General features: G+C 36.4%; 1 protein-coding gene across 1 annotated transcript in view; it reads left to right on the plus strand.

The window, feature by feature from the left end:
* The first annotated feature begins 1276 nt into the window (after window positions 1-1276).
* The window catches only part of rnf220b (ring finger protein 220b), a 50028-nt gene continuing 33512 nt past the window's right edge, over window positions 1277-17792 (plus strand). Inside the window, exons 1-2 of the mRNA XM_079826704.1 lie at window positions 1277-1590; window positions 2962-3702. Coding sequence (XP_079682830.1) covers window positions 3078-3702 — 625 coding nt within the window. The 5' untranslated portion in view covers window positions 1277-1590; window positions 2962-3077. The remainder of the gene's footprint in view (window positions 1591-2961; window positions 3703-17792) is intronic.

Raw genomic sequence — 17792 nt, forward strand, 5'->3', positions numbered from 1 at the left:
TTATTTTATGATCATACAAACAGTTTCTCAATATGAGACAGGTAGGCCATTATCTTCAATAAATGTGTGTTTGTTTTTGTTTATGCTGCTCAAGTCAAACTTTTTTTTACAAGTTTACATTAACCAAATTATATCTATTGTTATATATGATAAATATGTAAAATATTATTTTATATTTGTAATGCATATGGAAATGAGAAAGTGATTCAAAACAGTCCTGCATTATCTTTCAACAACTGACCTTCTTGATACAAGGAAATTCTTATTTACACTGGTTTGCATGATTCTTGTGGGCATCATGTCAGATCGAATCCACCAAACTGGCATCCTGCACACAGAGGAAAAGGGTGTCAAAATTGTACCTCGAAAGTAAAAGCGTGAAATCTGGCATCCTTCCAACAAAGTAAATAAGTGTATAAAGCTGTAACTGCACAAACGCATCTTCAATAAGGTAAAATTGTACCTACAACAGCTTGTTGCTGGGGTAGTACCCTTAAAAGGACACATTTGTACCTTTTTTACCTCAAAAAGGTTCATAGTAGTACCTTAAGGTATGTATTTGTACTCTAATATGCACATTTTAGGAGTACTTTTAAGGGGACTGCCCCAGCCACAAGCTGTTGTAGGTACAATTTTGACACCCCTTTTCTCTATGTGGACCAGTCTGGGTTGCTTTGGGTGGTCGTTTGTTCTGAGGCCATAGAGCACAGTGTGTTGGCATCCTTTATAATAACTAAGCTAATTGAAGACGCATTTGTGCAGTTACAGTCAACAGGCCAAGTTTTGTCACAGCTTTATACACTTACTTCCACTGTTTACTTTGTTTGAAGGATGCCAGATTAAGTGAATTCAATGACCATACCACTAAAGGTGCTATATGATGTTTAACCAGCAGATGGACACCCGTGGTAGCGTATTGAGTCCGTACTAATACAGATAGAAAAAAAGGTAGCCTATGTTTGAAGCATTGGATTTTTCTGTTTAAATTTATGCCTCAGATTAAGTGACATCGTTCACTGTAGAAGCGCAGAATGGAGATCTACATTTGACAAAATATCCAAGTCGGACAGGGAGGTGGAAGATGATAAATTTAAAGTTAACAGAGCGGGACGGGCTGAGTGGAGAGAGAGAGAGAGAGAGAGAGATATATAGAGAGAGAGAGAGAGAGAGAGAGAGAGAGAGAGAGAGAGAGAGAGAGAGAGAGAGAGAGAGAGAGAGAGAGAGAGAGAGAGAGAGAGAGAGAGAGAGAGAGAGAGAGAGAGAGAGAGAGAGAGAGAGAGAGAGAGAGCGAGCGAGCGAGCGAGCGCGTGGCGGTACAGTGAGGGGCTCGCGCGTATTAACAGAAGTGCGCGCGGTTCGGATGTTGACACATCACGCTCATCTGCATAATCTTCATCACCACGCGCTAAACAGCAAAACTGTTTAAACCTCCGTGATTGTTGTCAAAATCGAGAAAAAGCTTCTAACGCGTCTTTTCGCGCTTTTCTGTCAGTCATCTGCGAACTCTTCGGACTGACATCTTCTGGACTTGAGCTTGGATAAAACAACAGTTAATCTCCGACTGAGATGATTAAGATGTTTGACTACATTGTGAGTATTATAATGAGTCCTTTGTTATATTTGACTAATGTGATATTTACTAGCCTAATTATGTTTTCGCAAGTATTCTTTTTGTGTTATTCTAGGTTTTTAGTTTAATAAGGACCAATTACATTTTATTGTTGTAGCTATGTTAGGCTATTGCTAAGCATTAGTTAACTTTTCCAGAGTGCACTGAAACTATCAAATTTATTAGGCGGTGTTCAAGAAAAGTTGTAGCCGACATCAACATTTTTTTTTTTATCTCATTCAGATGCATAAATTACACCTTTCATTGAACTGAACACCTGTGACCTGAACAAGTTATAGTAAAGCCTTAAAATAGAAAGTTGTACTTAAACGTTTGACATAAATTTAACATCTGGCAGAAACCGAAAGGAAATAGGCCTTTTTAGATCAAATTTAGTCAAAAGCAGATTTCAGACTCAATATCACGTCTTAAAAACAATTTGAAAGCTTAGTTTGCTGTCTTGAAGAAAATCACTCACAGCTTAGGCGAGCTGTTGTACAAAATAGTTTTTTATTAGTTTTATTTCTATTATAAAAACAATGAAAGGCACCAATAAAAGCTACATTACTCTATCTGTTTAATTATAATTCACTTTTGAATTAACTTAATCTAAACCTTCATATGTTTATTATTATTATTATTATTATTAATATAACGGGCTGTTATTGTTTTCTTTGAATACGGATTTTCCCCCCCAAATGACCGGGACCGTTAATAAATAGCTCGGTCTTTAAAATAATGTATTCGTTTTCTAAATGACTGTCATAATAAGGTCTAGATTTTTTTTTTTACTAATTTAAAATTAGCAATCCTAAAAGTTCACTAACGTCATTAATCTTAAAATATATAAAGTGGGATTGCCACGTCGGAAGTTTACATTTATTTAAAAAAAAAAAAAAAAAAATGTGGCATTTTTTTCTTCATGAACAGAATGTTTGAAATTGATAATTAACACAGTTCCAATACACTAGACACTTAAACAAAAATAATGAAAATAATCATTAGTGCGGTTGTTGCACGTTTTCCCCCAATAATTTATTTTGCATTATTTAGCTCAATCTTTGTTTAATTTTCAACATTAAGGCAATGTTAAATGATAGACTACTTCTTTTAATAACATCTCATTATTTAAGTTCACACAATAATATGCTTCCTGCAGGCATTTCTTTAAGGACTCATTTGTAGTCTAATTATTCTATCCACTAAGTGTTACTACAGTCACGTGACACGTCTTTAAAAAGAAAGAAATATAGACTTGAAGGAAGTTTTACATTTCTGCCTTTTGCCTATTTCTTGCCTATACCACCTGATGTTGTTTTCAGGATCATAATACTGACTTTTTTCCCCAACAGCTTTCTGTCAGAGCATGACTGGTCTGTAAGGCTTAAAGAATATAAACATTGTGTCCAGTGCCCTTCAGGCCTCTTCATCACATTACCTGAGTTTGTGTGGACACTACACTGCTCAAATGGACCTCCATCGGACTGCCTTTAAGATGGAGAACTCCTCCTACATGCCCAATCCGCTGACCTCCCCTGCCCTCATGGTCCTGGCATCAACAGCCGAGGCTGGACGTGATGCCTCTGTACCCTGCCAGCCTCCTCGGCCATTTGGAGTGCCAGTCACTTTGGAAAAGGACATGCACCTCCCGTTCCCCAGTGGCTCATACACCTTTGCCTCCATGTACCATCGGCAAGGAGGCTTTCCCACTCGAGACTTTCCCACCCCTCTGCTTCACCTTCACCCACAGTTTGCCCCACCCAATCTTGACTGCTCACCTCTGGGTATGCTCAACCATGGAGCGGTGGGGGCCTTCCGACCCTTCTCCTGCCCACCTGAGGAGCGTGATGCAGGGGCTTACCAGTCTGCCTTTCTCCCTGCCAAGCGCTTGAAGGGCTGTATGGACCCAGAGGCATCCCCCCACCTCCGCTACACAGATGTGGAGGGAAAAGATTTTGACTTTGGGGGTGCTCATGTCCCTACTGGTTCTCCAAATGCCCTGAAGGTAGCTGAGGATGCTGGGAAGAAACTCTTTGGCTTGTCTGGGCTGTTGGCAGAGGGTTCATTTGGCCCAGAGGAGCACAAAGAACCAAGTAAGTGTCTCACATCACAGTGTCTGTAATTCAAATGTGTCGCACAGTGCATGCATACAGATGTATAAATAAATAAATATATATATATATATATATATATATATATATATATATATATATATATATATATATATATATATATATATATATATATATATATATATATATATATATATACATATATATACACACATATATACAGTATATATATATATATACACACATATATACAGTATATATTTATTTATATATCTGTAAGTACATGCACTATATATATAAATATAAAGTATATATAAAGGCAAAATGCCCCCCCAACATAAAAAAAAAAAAAAAACTTAAAAAAAAAACTGTATTATTATTATTATTAATGTTGATGTTAATGTTGCAAAAAATATTAAATTATAAAAAATATTTGTAATATATCATTAAAATATATAATAAATAGTATATATTATGTAATAACTATATATCATTGTATGTATTATATTATAATAAATACAATGATATAAAATTATTAAATATATAATAAAAATCGACATAATTTATTTTAATACATTTCGGGGTCTTTTTGCATTTATTCTTATAGGACATAGAGTGCAGGTAAGAAAAGCAAAGGTGACAAAGGAAAGGGAGAATAGGATTGGGACAGCAGCCAACAGCACTTATATGTCCTGAGCATGTGCACAGCCCACTGCTCCACATCTCTGGCATGCACTTTTTTTATTGTTTATAATAATAATCATTATTGGTGCTATTGGAATGTGTAAACAATATATCAGCCTGAGAGAACAAAAAGATCTGCAACTATTTCATGCAAGCAAGACTCATAAAACTAAGTTTTGTTTGTATGTGTTCAGTGTAACTTACAGCTCCTGATTTTGTTATACAAGTCCCATGCAGTCCACAGACAAATGCCAAAAGTAGGTCTAGTCTAACCGAGTAGGCTATAACCGTTAGGCTATGCATGGAATAAGTACCGTATCACGAACAAATGATCTTGAGATGACAAAGGCGAAGGATTCGCAAATCTCTCAGCTCCAGACAACTTGTCAATGATAACGAGCAGGAGATGCTGCTCTGCAACCGCGTCTCTGAGTGCGACACCTCCGGCTCAATATCGCCCCCACGCCATCCATCCTGATTTGTTGACAAATGAGTGGGAGAGAGTGTCAATCTGGGCTGTAAGAGAGCGTGGCTGCTCATTACCTTGCTCTGTAATTGGCCGCCGAGGCGAAGGACCCCACGTTCGCTTGGCGCGGCGGGACGGGGGAAAAAAGACGCTCAAGCTTAAATTCGTAGGACATCAGAACTGCTCGTGGGGGCGGAGGGGTAGAACCTGAAACATGAAAGACACGACAGAGGTGGCTGTTGAGACACGCTATATCAGAAATGAATGTCAATAGGAAAAATAATGACTGACTTTGACAGGTAGAAAAGATATTGTAGGGAAAAAGAGCACCACATCAAGGTTCTTTTAGAAAAGTTTTTGCCTCATCTAGAAGTGGGTTAGCGACATACTCTGTTTTGAGTGTGACAGGATAGGGTGCACATCCATACACCTCAATACACCAATTTAGACTTGGTTGTGTATGTGTACACATGCAGTTGCCTATTGGACACATTGGCCTTTCAGGAATAATATAGAAATATTATACATAAATAAGGAATATATTAAATGATTTATTTTACTATCTTCGTTAAGATTTTAAAAAGAGTCTATATGTTTGAAAACAAAGGATTTCTATCGTAATTAGTAAGTAAGTGTTATGCTTGAGAAATAGTTTATGGACTGTAAATCAGAGTTTAGATTCACGTGGCCTGATAACCTGTACACAACCTCACACACATGCTGTTGTGTCATCAGAAAGAGATTTGTCATTTGTCTGATATCTGACCCTTAGGCCATGACTCCAAGTACTGTGTTATTTCAGCGCTTGTCTCTCAAAAATGTTCAAAAGGACAGAGTATCCTCGCAGCTGTTTAAACAGTTAGATCTTTTATATTCTTTTCGAAGGACAGATGTCTTCACTGGGCCGAATCGTGTTTATTTTCCTTCGGGAGGCATTTTACATTTTTTTGGTAAAGAGCTGATGAGAAAGAAAGAGTAACAGTAAGTGTGGGTAAATGCCTTGTGCCCTGCTGCTTTCTGGGCTTAGGCAGTGTGTGCTTGGCATAAACTTTCTCAGACGGTATACTATGAAATTTGCATCGTCAGACTCTGAATGGAAGTGTAAATAGCTTTTCACTGTTTATACTTAGATTTGCCTGGTGCTTTTTCTATATTAACGCCATTCTCAAAGTCTCACGAGACGAGACAATATTTTTAACACTATTTTTAAGAAATCTTCAATGGTGAAATATGTGACTGGAAGAAAAATCTTTTATTCAACTGAAAGTCACAAAATGGAAAACAATGCAAGTGCATTTTGAAAAGTGTTAAAGGGTAGGCCTACATAACACACATCCCATGTTAATCTTGAGTACTATAGAGTAGTATTGCATCCTTCATATCGCCGAAGAGTCTTTAGTTTTATCATATTTATAAAAGACAGATACGCTGTACCGATTCTTTCCGAAAACAGCCAAGCTTGCGCAGGCGTGCCGTGCAGTGGGCGGAGCTAAATAGTCACAAGCGCACACACACACACACCTATGACACACAATACATCATTGCATTATCCCTGGATAACTTTCGATTCACTATACGTTTGTGTTGTTTACATTATATGTTTGCCAACAAAACACAGACACACTTGCAGAACCCCGTTGTTTCCGGAAAAACAAACTGCATCCACTGTTTCCTTAACGCTGGGTTATTTTAGCTGAACAAGGTTATCTTTCCCTCTCAACCAAAAACACACTTCTTTAGTGACATTGTTGATTTCGTGGTCTAAAAACAAAATGACAGCGCTGCCGACGGCTACCGTAACCGAATGAAGCTCGTTGATGGGCGCTCTATTGCTCTTGCTCTGGTTGATGTGTGCACATGCTCATCCGGGAGAAGTTCCCATACTAGGAATTCCGCCCTTTATGACACCATCGTTTTTGGTACAGAAATACTCTGTCATACATCCAACACATTTTTTTAAATTTTGGCCATGTTTAGCATGATGATCCAACTCTTTAACAGTTTAAATAAGTCAGAATGCATGAAACAGCATTATACCCCCCCCCCCCACCCATAACTATTCATCTTGTAATGAATGTCACTTCAATTCTACCATAATCTATCTATCTATCTATCTATCTATCTATCTATCTATCTATCTATCTATCTATCTATCTATCTATCTATCTATCTATCTATCTATCTATCTATCTATCTATCTATCTATCTATCTATCTATCTATCTATCTATCTATCTATCTATCTATCTATCTATCTATCTATCTATCTATCTATCTATCTATCTATCTATCTATCTATCTATCTATCTATCTATCTATCTATCATCTGACTATTTCTATCTATCTATCTATCTATCTATCTATCTATCTATCTATCTATCTATCTATCTATCTATCTATCTATCTATCTATCTATCTATCTATCTATCTATCTATCTATCTATCTATCTATCTATCTATCTATCTATCTATCTATCTATCTATCTATCTATCTATCTATCTATCTATCTATCTATCTATCTATCTATCTATCTATCTATCTATCTATCTATCTATCTATCTATCTATCTATCTATCTATCTATCTATCTATCTATCTATCTATCTATCCCTTCAGTGATGGTGGCAAACATCAGGTTTTCGGTATGATAGTATGTTCACGTTTAGTTTAGGATCATATATTGTATCAATAACTCTCACAGTCGTCAGCAGGATTTTAGCAGAAACCCATAGTATTATAAGCTTGACAAAGTGAGTTTCACGTTCTTGCTATCATTTACCTCACGGTTGAACATGTGTTGAAGTTATGGGTTGATCTGATCCAGTCAGACTGGTTGAATTTGCCCCTTCTGTTAGACATGTGATCAGCGAATGTGTAGAACAGGTAGAAACACATCTGAGCTCTTTGGCAATTTTTCTTTGGCTATAATAAACAAGATGGCATTTAAGTTAAATTTACCATTGAAATACAAGAGTGCCATTCCACAATATGTTGAACTTTGGAGGGTTTTCCCAGGGAACCATGGGAGACAGAGCTGTCAGTGTTTGGAATTTCAGTTCTAATTGGTTGTTTGGACCATCCTGCCAGTTAATCTCAAGTGATTTGGTGATTCACAGTCAGAATGACAGTTTTATCATTTAAGCTATTTGTCGTGTATTCTCTCCGTGCCAGAGAGTGCTGTAAGATGTCTGGTTTTCATTGATGTTGGAAATTACATGGATCACCTCATTCACAGAGAGAGACAGAGGCAAACAAAAGTCAGAAGATATAAAGCTTATCAGTAGGACAGTGGCAGCGCCGCTGACTGGTGCTTAAAAACAAGAATAATTTATCACCAGAAAAACGCCTTGTTTATTGCTGCTTATTAGTACAGATGAGCCGTAATAAGCAGCCAACTAATCTACGGCCAAGGTGAAGGTGTACATCACCTTACCCTGTTGTGGTTTGACTTTATTGCCTTGGGTGGTGAATTGAATTTGCCATTGTAAATATTAAGTCTTTTGTTTCTTATCACACAGCAGGTACTATCTCTAATCCCCATGATCAAACCTGAATGGCAGGGGAGGGTCAAATTATAAATCTTCCCAGACCCTAAAAATGTTATCACTGCTTTGCCTTCTATTCCCTGAGAGTGCCAAGAGATGTTAATTCTTGCCTCTATGGCAGTGCAGCCCTTATGAAGCAAAGTGATTGGGCGGCCTAATTAAAGGTGCCTGTAAGGGACAAAAAGAGCATATGTATGAGCTACAGCTGGCAGATGCTATAAAATGCGGCTCATTGTGAGAACTGCAGATGGACTGTATTCAACTGGCTGCCATAGAGATCATAAATCTGGAGAGATTGTCCAGCGGCCACAGTGTTGTATTGATCTGTTCCTCTCATCCTCTTTCTGTCCTTAAAGTTAGAGGGTTGCAAGGGCTGATATTTGATATTTAGTTCTGTTCTTAAGAGGATATATAAAGATATATTTTGGCCAGTAGGTTTAGCAAAAAAAATCCTATATTTATTATATTATATTATATTATATTATATTATATTATATTATATTATATTATATTATATTATATTATATTATATTATATTATATTATATTATTATATTTTATATTTTGTGCCATCAAATCGATTAATCACGATTAATCACATCCAAAATAAAAGTTTGTGTTTACATAATATATGTGTGTGTACTGTGTATAATTATTATGTATAGTTGAAAACACAATATATTTCAGAAATATTTGCATGTATATACTTTATATATATTTATAGCATTTATATTATAAATAAATATAAATATTTTATATATAAATATAACTTATACATTATATATAAATATAATTATACAAAGTAAACACAGATACATTATGTAAACACAAACTTTTATTTTGGATGCGATTAATCACGATGAATCAGTTTGATAGCACTGATTATATTATATTATAAATTACATAATCTAATAATGTACATGATGATATACAATGGTATACAAATGTGTAATTTATTTTTGCAGGTGAAACATCTTGTAAAAAAAAAAAAAGTATTCATGTACTTTCACTTATTCTGTTTGATGTTAAATGAGGCTAATTTGATATTTCACCTCCCGTTGCTAAAGTAGTTTACTCTCCTAATATTCTCTTAAGTGGGAGCGCTTTCATCCTGGTCGGGGGGCTTGATGTTCTTCTCTTGTTTTCTTCCTAATTCATCTTCTCCGGATGGAAGGAATGTGAATGAGAGGGGAGGTCTGTGTACCACCCATACTGTACATCACAGCAGTCTTCAAACAAATCAGTCCAGCTCAGTTATTTCATAGTCGCTGTTTAGTTAATGTATTTATTTTCTTGGTGATGTAAGGTTTATTTGATAATTAAAATATTTAACACAATAACTGTTACACTCACAGTTATGAAAGCCTAATAGGTTTCAATTGCGATGTTTCCGATGTTCAAACCGTAACCAGATGTGCAAACCTTTTTGCTTGTGCAGCAATTCTGCTATTAAACTTGAATACATCAAGACTGTTGCTTTAGAATGGAAGCCTAATAAAGACATTAACACCTTACCACAAATATTCTATCATTTAGAGATTATAGTCGTACCCTTTTAATCCTCTAGCATAAAAAATCTCTTTTTGTTTTGGCTGTTGACTGCAGATCAGATTCATTAACATGCCAAACAAGGGAGTTGTAGGCCCATTACTGGCAGGATCAGCATGCTTGTCGTCTAAGGGCTTCACAGACTCTTGGGGCTCTTGTTAAAGCAGCGCTACTCCACCCAGGGCTTTTATGTGTTATTGGGAACGTGAGACAAATAAAATAAGGGCTTTAGCCCCAGAGGCTCAGTCAGAGCTACGATAACAGCTTCTTGTCCGCCATAACAAACAAATATCTGCGCCCTCCCACTTTTTGGAATTAATGCATTACAATTATTTAAATAATATGCTTATTAATCAATCAAGTTGTATAACGGCATACATCATTATTTGCTAAAAATAAAAAATAAAACAAAAAACACAAAGTAATTAAAAGACATTACGTTATTGCAGCAGATGAAAGCATTGAACAGACATTAGAAATTAAAATATTGTTTGTTTTATTTCCATCAGAGGTGGACAGTAACTAAGTACATTTACTTGAGTACTGTACTTAAGTACACTTTTTGAGTATCTGTACTTTACTTGAGTATAATTTTTTCTGGAAACTTATTACTTTAACTTCACTACATTTGAAAGACAAATATTGTACTTTTTACTCCACTACATTTCTATCAAGGCCCTCGAAGTCGAAAGTCGTTTCTGTAGCAGCTTTGAAAGTCAGTGGATTAATTTTTTCTTCTTTAAAAGTTTTTATTTTATTTTATTTTTGCAGACAGCTTATCAGTAATCACTCTTATAGGGTCATGTGAAGTTTCCCAACATTTTTTGAACACTGATCAGTTTATAGCAAAATGTAAGAAGACGGTTCGTTGGCACAGTGTGTGCACCCATGGCCATACTTAGAAAGTGTGTTTCAGTTTTCTCTAAAGATTAAAGATTAGTTTAGTTGGCATACACTTGTCACATGTCTCATAAAATGTTCAAAAATGTAAACGTCTGGGAGAAAGAGAAGAGTAAACAGTTGGGGGAATATCGGATGTGTATCAGAGTATTGGATCCGTGCATTTTCCCTTAAAGTGACATCAGCTTTGTAACTTTTAATACAAGTATTTAAATGAGTTTAAGGTAGTCGTATGCTAGCATGTCAGATGGAGCATCACTGACTGGCTTAAACCACCATGATGGCATAATGTGCATTTATACAACAATGCAACAATAATAAAATAATGCATTAACCTAAAGGAAATTTACTTTTGATACTTAAGTACTTTTAAAAACAAATACTTCTGTACTTTTACTTAAGTAAAAATCAGTTTTTACAACTTTCACTTGTAACAGAGTAATATTTTACCAGTAGTACTTTTACTTTTACTCAAGTAATGGAGTTGTGTACTTTCTCCACCTCTGATTTCCATCTTTCTGTTTTTCAATGCAAGGACATGAGTAAATTAAAGCGTTAAATGAACTCTTTCCCAGAATTTTCCATTATTAATGACCAGTGACATACAAGTGAAGTGAGTTACGTAATCAGATTACTTTTATGAAATATCTACTAAAGTAATGCAGTACTTTTAAAATTACAGCAAAATATCTGAATACTTTGTTTAGTCGTTTATTGACTGACACCTCCTCTGTTCCCATGTTGAGAGAAATCAGAAGTGCAAAGGCGTTGTTTGCAACATGATGGTTATTGTGAGCATACATTTACTCATCTCACTTGCACAAAAACAGATTCAGTATTCACCAAAAGGAATAAAAACAGTGAAATACAAACTCAGAATATTAACAAAACCCGCAATAATTAAATATGTTTAATAACACATACTTTATGCATTTAATCTCACTTTATTAGCCAATGTCTTTTCTGCTCACCTTCAGTGATCCAATTGACCTATCGGTAAGCCCCGCCCCCCTTAGATACTGTTGCTAACTCGGACACACAAACGGCGTTGCTAACAGTCTTACAATGACAGCTGTCAGTGTGAACACCTTATCCCAAGTTGTTTTTGGACACAGAATGTAGCGGACCCTGTCTAAATGATGGCCAAACTTTGCTGATGGTTTATGAAGTTTATTACATCGTTTTTCACTCAACAAAAAAACAAAAAATCACCGTAAGAGTTGAACAAACAGAGCAGAAGTGTGCATTAACGTCTCATTCACAAACTCTCTCTCTCCGTTGCATTATCATTAACATACACAGCAAATTATACAAAAGCACTCATACAACTAACGTTACTAACAGTAAACAAACATATACAGACCGTATACCTTTTCAGGGGTGCTAATAAACTGTAAACTTTGTATCTGAAAACAACTCAGAGAAACTGCGAGTGCGAGCTCTCCCTTTCACCACCCGTAGACTATAATACACATCAAAATAGGAGTCCTCCTTAGTAAGACAGATAATGTAGACCTTTAAACATATCTAAACTCACAGAAATATAAAAAATATACACAAAAATTCTGTGGCACAGAAGGACCACCTCTCGTCGAGGAGCATTCAAGTGGGACTTAAATATATAAAAGATTTTAAAATAAATGTGGGAGATTAATTTGGAAGCTAGGATTTCCAGATCACAATGCAAACGGGAGAAGCCTCGTGTTACGGTCGTCACGATCGCTACAATGTACATCAACACTGTTCATGTACCGCAGGGTAAGATTAAATTAATGTACATTAAACCAGTTTAATATGGAGAGGTACTGAAATGCAGACCTTCGTTTATGTGTTTTTGACCTACACTGTTAACGTTACATGACGTGAGAACAGTTAGTTATTATGTAGTTATTATGTTAGCAGGGAATCACTAACTTAATTAACTAAACTTAATGAGAGTGTGACCACCAGAAAATCCTCTCAGGATACCTGGAATCAGTGTTGCAGTACCCCAGGCACATCGTTTTGCCATTTTTGTAGCTTAAACACCATCAAACCGCTGAGAGCTTCGGATTTTCCAATGCATATGGCGCTGAAACCTAAAGATGTCCGAGTTCCGGTCCCAGCGCAACTGATACTCAACTGCCTTTGGCTCATCTGCGTTCAAGGGGCGGGGCTTACCGATAGGTCAATTGTGTTCCTTTTTTCTGAAATTAGAGTGTTTAACTTTCTTCTGCAATCCAGAATGGCCTGTACTTTACAGACATGAATTAGCATTTTCTTCAGCCTGAGACTTTCATTTTAAAGACAGACCTTTATATTTGTCAAAAATATAACTTTAAGAAAACAAACAAGCAAGTCTAGCCCAGGTGAGAAAAGTAACGCAAGCGTTACATAACTCTTTTTAAGTAAAATACTTTGACTTAAGAAACGCATTTAGTATTTTTTTATGGAGCAACACAATATTGTAATGCATTACTTTTAAAAGTAACTTTCCTCAAAACAATTTATGACTACACTTCCCTGCCAAATTCTCACTGTTTTCACTGTTATAAGGTAGGGGGCGCTATAATGCATCTTCTGAAAGAGTACAGAATCTCTGGATATAAAAACTACTTAATAAGAAGCAGAAACAAGTGATAGAATCAATAGCCAACACAATCATCAAACATTCATCAGCATATAAATCAAAACTACTAAAAGTTAATGAATGAAATGTTGAACCCACAAATAGATATAGGACTGCGCAAGCTTTGGGGGTGTTGATGGACTCGATCTACTCGGTTTATGCTTTGATCAACGTTCTGAGGCATTTATACAACAAAATATCCTCCGGGCCATGAAAGTTATGTGAAAATGATAAAAAATGCTGGCTTTCCCCTATTGGGGAAAGAGTTAACAGCCTGTTTTGCGAGAGAAAATCTTAATTAAATGCTGTTTTAGAGCAGTTTGGACTTATTTAGGCAATAGACAGCTCTGAAGTACATTGACACTGCACCTGAGTGACCAGCATTGTGTGTGCCAAAGCGGCCCTCTCTGATCTCACATCAAAGACCGGCAGGAGGAAGACTGGAAGCATATGGGGCAGGCCAAGGTGGAGAGGGAGGGAAGCAAAGATTGTCGATTGCTGGCTCAGTACAAAACAGCACATCTCGAGTCCCATGAGCCCACAAATCGGTCAAGCAAATGCAGAAGGGCAAAAGGGGCAGAATGTGGGTTTAAATAGTCGTTACAGAGGGGCGACAGAGTCAAAGACAACAGGCAGACGATGGCTTGACATCTACCTCTCGTCCTGTCTCTCTGTATATCTCTTAAATGTGTACGCCCGCCGTGCATTTTAAGAGCATATGCATAGCCTTGCATTAAGGCAGCACAGACTGTTTAAAAATGACAATCAGATTTGATTGATAGGCTACTACTGAACTTTAGATTTGTTCATGACTGGCATGTTTCTGTGTGCAGAGGTCTTTAGAGAGCACCGATTTAGGCACAGTGTTGTTTCTGTGAATGACCCTTGAAACTCAGTCCACCTGTAGGGCCTCTAACATCTGGGGCTGTCATTAGTGACTGATGCTTGGCTGATGTTTGTAATAATATCCAAATGGCTATTCAGCCTTTTTACACAAGTCACACTAAACACACAGCTGGCTCACCACAAACCATTTTAGAGGTTTAGACGATATTGCGAAAAGATGACACATGGCACTTTTCTCGTGTGTGTAATGAGTGAATCGGTTTCACATAAAACAATGCTGTTTCAATATAAAACATGCAGGGTTTGTAAGCATTTCTAATATAATAGAAGAATGCAGTATTCATACATCTCATATTTTTTCAGCTACTTTGATTGGACCGCGGAAAAATTGAGATGCTTGATTTATTGTTATTGCGCATACATTTACATTACCTTTTCCATCATCAGATTGAAAAACACTATAACAGTTAATTTACAGTGAGGTTTCATTAGTTGACTTTAGTTAACTACATTAGTTAATATGAACTAACCATACCTCTACAGCCTTTATTAATCTTAGTTGAGGTTAATTTCAACATTCATTCATATATTTTTTAAATCAAAAGTTCTATTTGTTAATAGTTGATGCACAGTCAACTAACATGAACAAACACGAACAACTCTTTTTAACATGAACTGAAATGTATGAATGTTGTAAGAAATATATTGCTCACTGATAAGAAATTGTACCTTTTTGTAAAGTGTTACTTATTGTAAAGTGCAAAATGAATAACACCATTTGACTCATAATGAATATGTATTTTTAATGATTATGTGAAGCCTAAATTCACTTTTTGTTTTGTGTACCAGTGCATGCCTTCTGAAACATTGGCTCTGATTTCAAAGTTTTCATAACATCAAATATTTGATTCACTGGTTTACAAAGTCTTATTTCATCACTGACCCCTGTGCACCTTGTTATATGTGTGTATTTGCATAGGAGCGTGAAAGAGCCTGGGGAAATGTAGTTTAAAATCTATTGGGGATTGTGTCATAACCATAAATCACTCCTTTGCTAATTGGTAAGAAAACAACAGTCAAGCAGTATATAATGTTTTATGTGCCTCTTATGTTTTTTTTACTGCGGTACTAACGAGGGGCTATGTCACAGAGTGGACAGGGAATTAGCCTGAAAGATGGCTGCTGTCCATAAGCTTCAGTGTTCTTCAGCTTCTGTTGCTTGAGATGCCCCTGATTTGCATGTGGCAATTAGTATGCTAATTGGCCTAATTAGCCCACGGGACCACACAAGCACTGTGGCATTAAAAGGTTCAGTCTCATTATGACTCAACAATTCCCATGAGTTAGCGCAATCAAAAGCCCATCACACCCTCCAGAGCATATCTGTGGTTTTCTTCCTTAAACGTGTTTTGTGTTGATTACACTTAGTCTGAAATGTGTTTAAAAGTCCTAAAGTTACGTTATGCTTTGTTACCGTAGTCATTCTGGCCGACATTCAGGAGACTTTAGCCTCATTAGCAGATGCTAAGAGGGCATTCGATAGCTGCGTCCTGAGCAAATGAGATGGGAGATTGAACTTTTAGCTCAAAGTGCCCTTACTGCTGATTTGTTTCATGACCTGATTGAACAAGAACAGAGACCTGTGGATCTATATCAGCTCAGCTGGCAGTGGCCTTTGTTCCACTGCGCTAGCAGACACGGAGTATTACCTCGTGGGATTGCAGGGGTATTGATGGGGGAAGGATGAGGTGAGCACACACACGTACACACCCAGAGAATGACTTTGGCAGGCTGGGTAGATGAGGAGCATCGGCTATTGTATTTACTCAGGGCTGTGTGAAGGCTCTGTATGTTTGGTTATCCTTGGCTAGGTGAACAAAGCAGAGACGCTGTCTGGCCATGACCTGAAATAATGTCCCCCATTGACTACTATTTAAAAAGGTAGACAGATGGGACAATTTATAATTGGGACATATGGGAATACATTACCTTAGATTTAAAGTACAATATAATGCCACTTTTTAAAAAACAAATAATATGGTACAACATAGTAGGACATGAATTCCTTAAAAATATATATTTTTTTTCAGCAAAAGGCCAGTTAACCTTCAGAAAATTTTAAACTAAATATTATATGAGCTGTTTTACTATTCTATTCATTTTAAATGAGGTTTGCACATGCTATGAGGTTGTTTACAATAAACATTAAATAGGCATCAAAATTAAATATACAAAATATGTAAAATAAAATAAATTTATGCTGCACATTTTTATTGTTTATAAATATTTATAAATTATTTTGAACATTTGTCTATAACTTGACCTTGATGACTGTATCAACACAATAATAATTGTGAAAACTTAAATTAAATGAGATTCCCCCATAATTTCCCATAATGCTGTGGAATGTCCTGCATGTCACAGTTTTTAAGAATGTTAGGGTTAGGGTTAAAAATGATGTGGTAACAAGCAAAATTTGGAACCACAGCTAAATGTTATGCTTTTTTAGTTAAAAAACAAACAAACAAACATTGTAGTTGTTTTATGATTATAATTGTTAAAAACAATTAAAAAAATTGTTAAATAATAGTTTATAAAAACAAATTTAATAAGATTATATATAAAACAAGATAAGCTGTTACTTTAATCATGAAAAATGCCTAATCTAGTTTTCTCACCTTTGTTGCATCAGTGACTTGTCAGTCTCATGCATGGTTTTACTGCCTCCAAGACAACGCAGTGTGGCAGAAATCCCTGATTCTCTTGCAGCCTCCCCACCCTCCACTCGTTAGCTGTCTAATTAGCCTTTAGCTACTTAATGAGCTGAACAATGCAGCGTTAGTGGAGCAACAAGCTCAGGGCATGTTAGTGGGCTGGGGTTAAGGATGTTGTGCTGAATTGGTTGCCTGGTGGTCGTTTTTCCATTGGTTGCTTGAATTACGCCTTGTTCTGTGGCTTTTCTCAGAGTGAAGTTTTATAGGCTGATGGTTTGTTGCTTTTGTTTGGGTTAAAATGGCCAGAGGAAGATTTGAAAGGGCTTCTATTAGACAAGCAACAGACACACAAATACTCTATCAGTATTCTGTAATGGTCAAATTCTTGCTATGAAAAGTTTCATTGATCAAAGTTCATTTATCAAAGTTATTACACTTTGCAGCTTATTTTGGCCATGTAAAGCAACCAACCACAATGTCTTCCATTTTTAATATACGTTTAGCTCATGATGCAATTTGATGCAACTAAAAGTTGCATATTGATTCTGGCAATCTCATTGGAGCTTGTTTAAAAAAAGACTGGAAGAGGAATATATGGTTGCATGTTGTTGCAACCGCAACAATGCATACAATATATATATAATTGCATTTCTCAGTCAGTGTGCTTCTAGGATTAAAAACCTGCCAAAGCCCTGCTGACATATAATGTCTTACGTAAACCGTCTGTTTGAGTTAAGAACTGAATTCCCAAGCATACATGGTCGAATGGCGTCCAAAACACAGATGCTATTTCAGCCCATAA

This window comes from Gobio gobio, assembly GCF_949357685.1.
Source record: "Gobio gobio genome assembly, chromosome: 10".
Classification (NCBI taxonomy): domain Eukaryota; kingdom Metazoa; phylum Chordata; class Actinopteri; order Cypriniformes; family Gobionidae; genus Gobio; species Gobio gobio.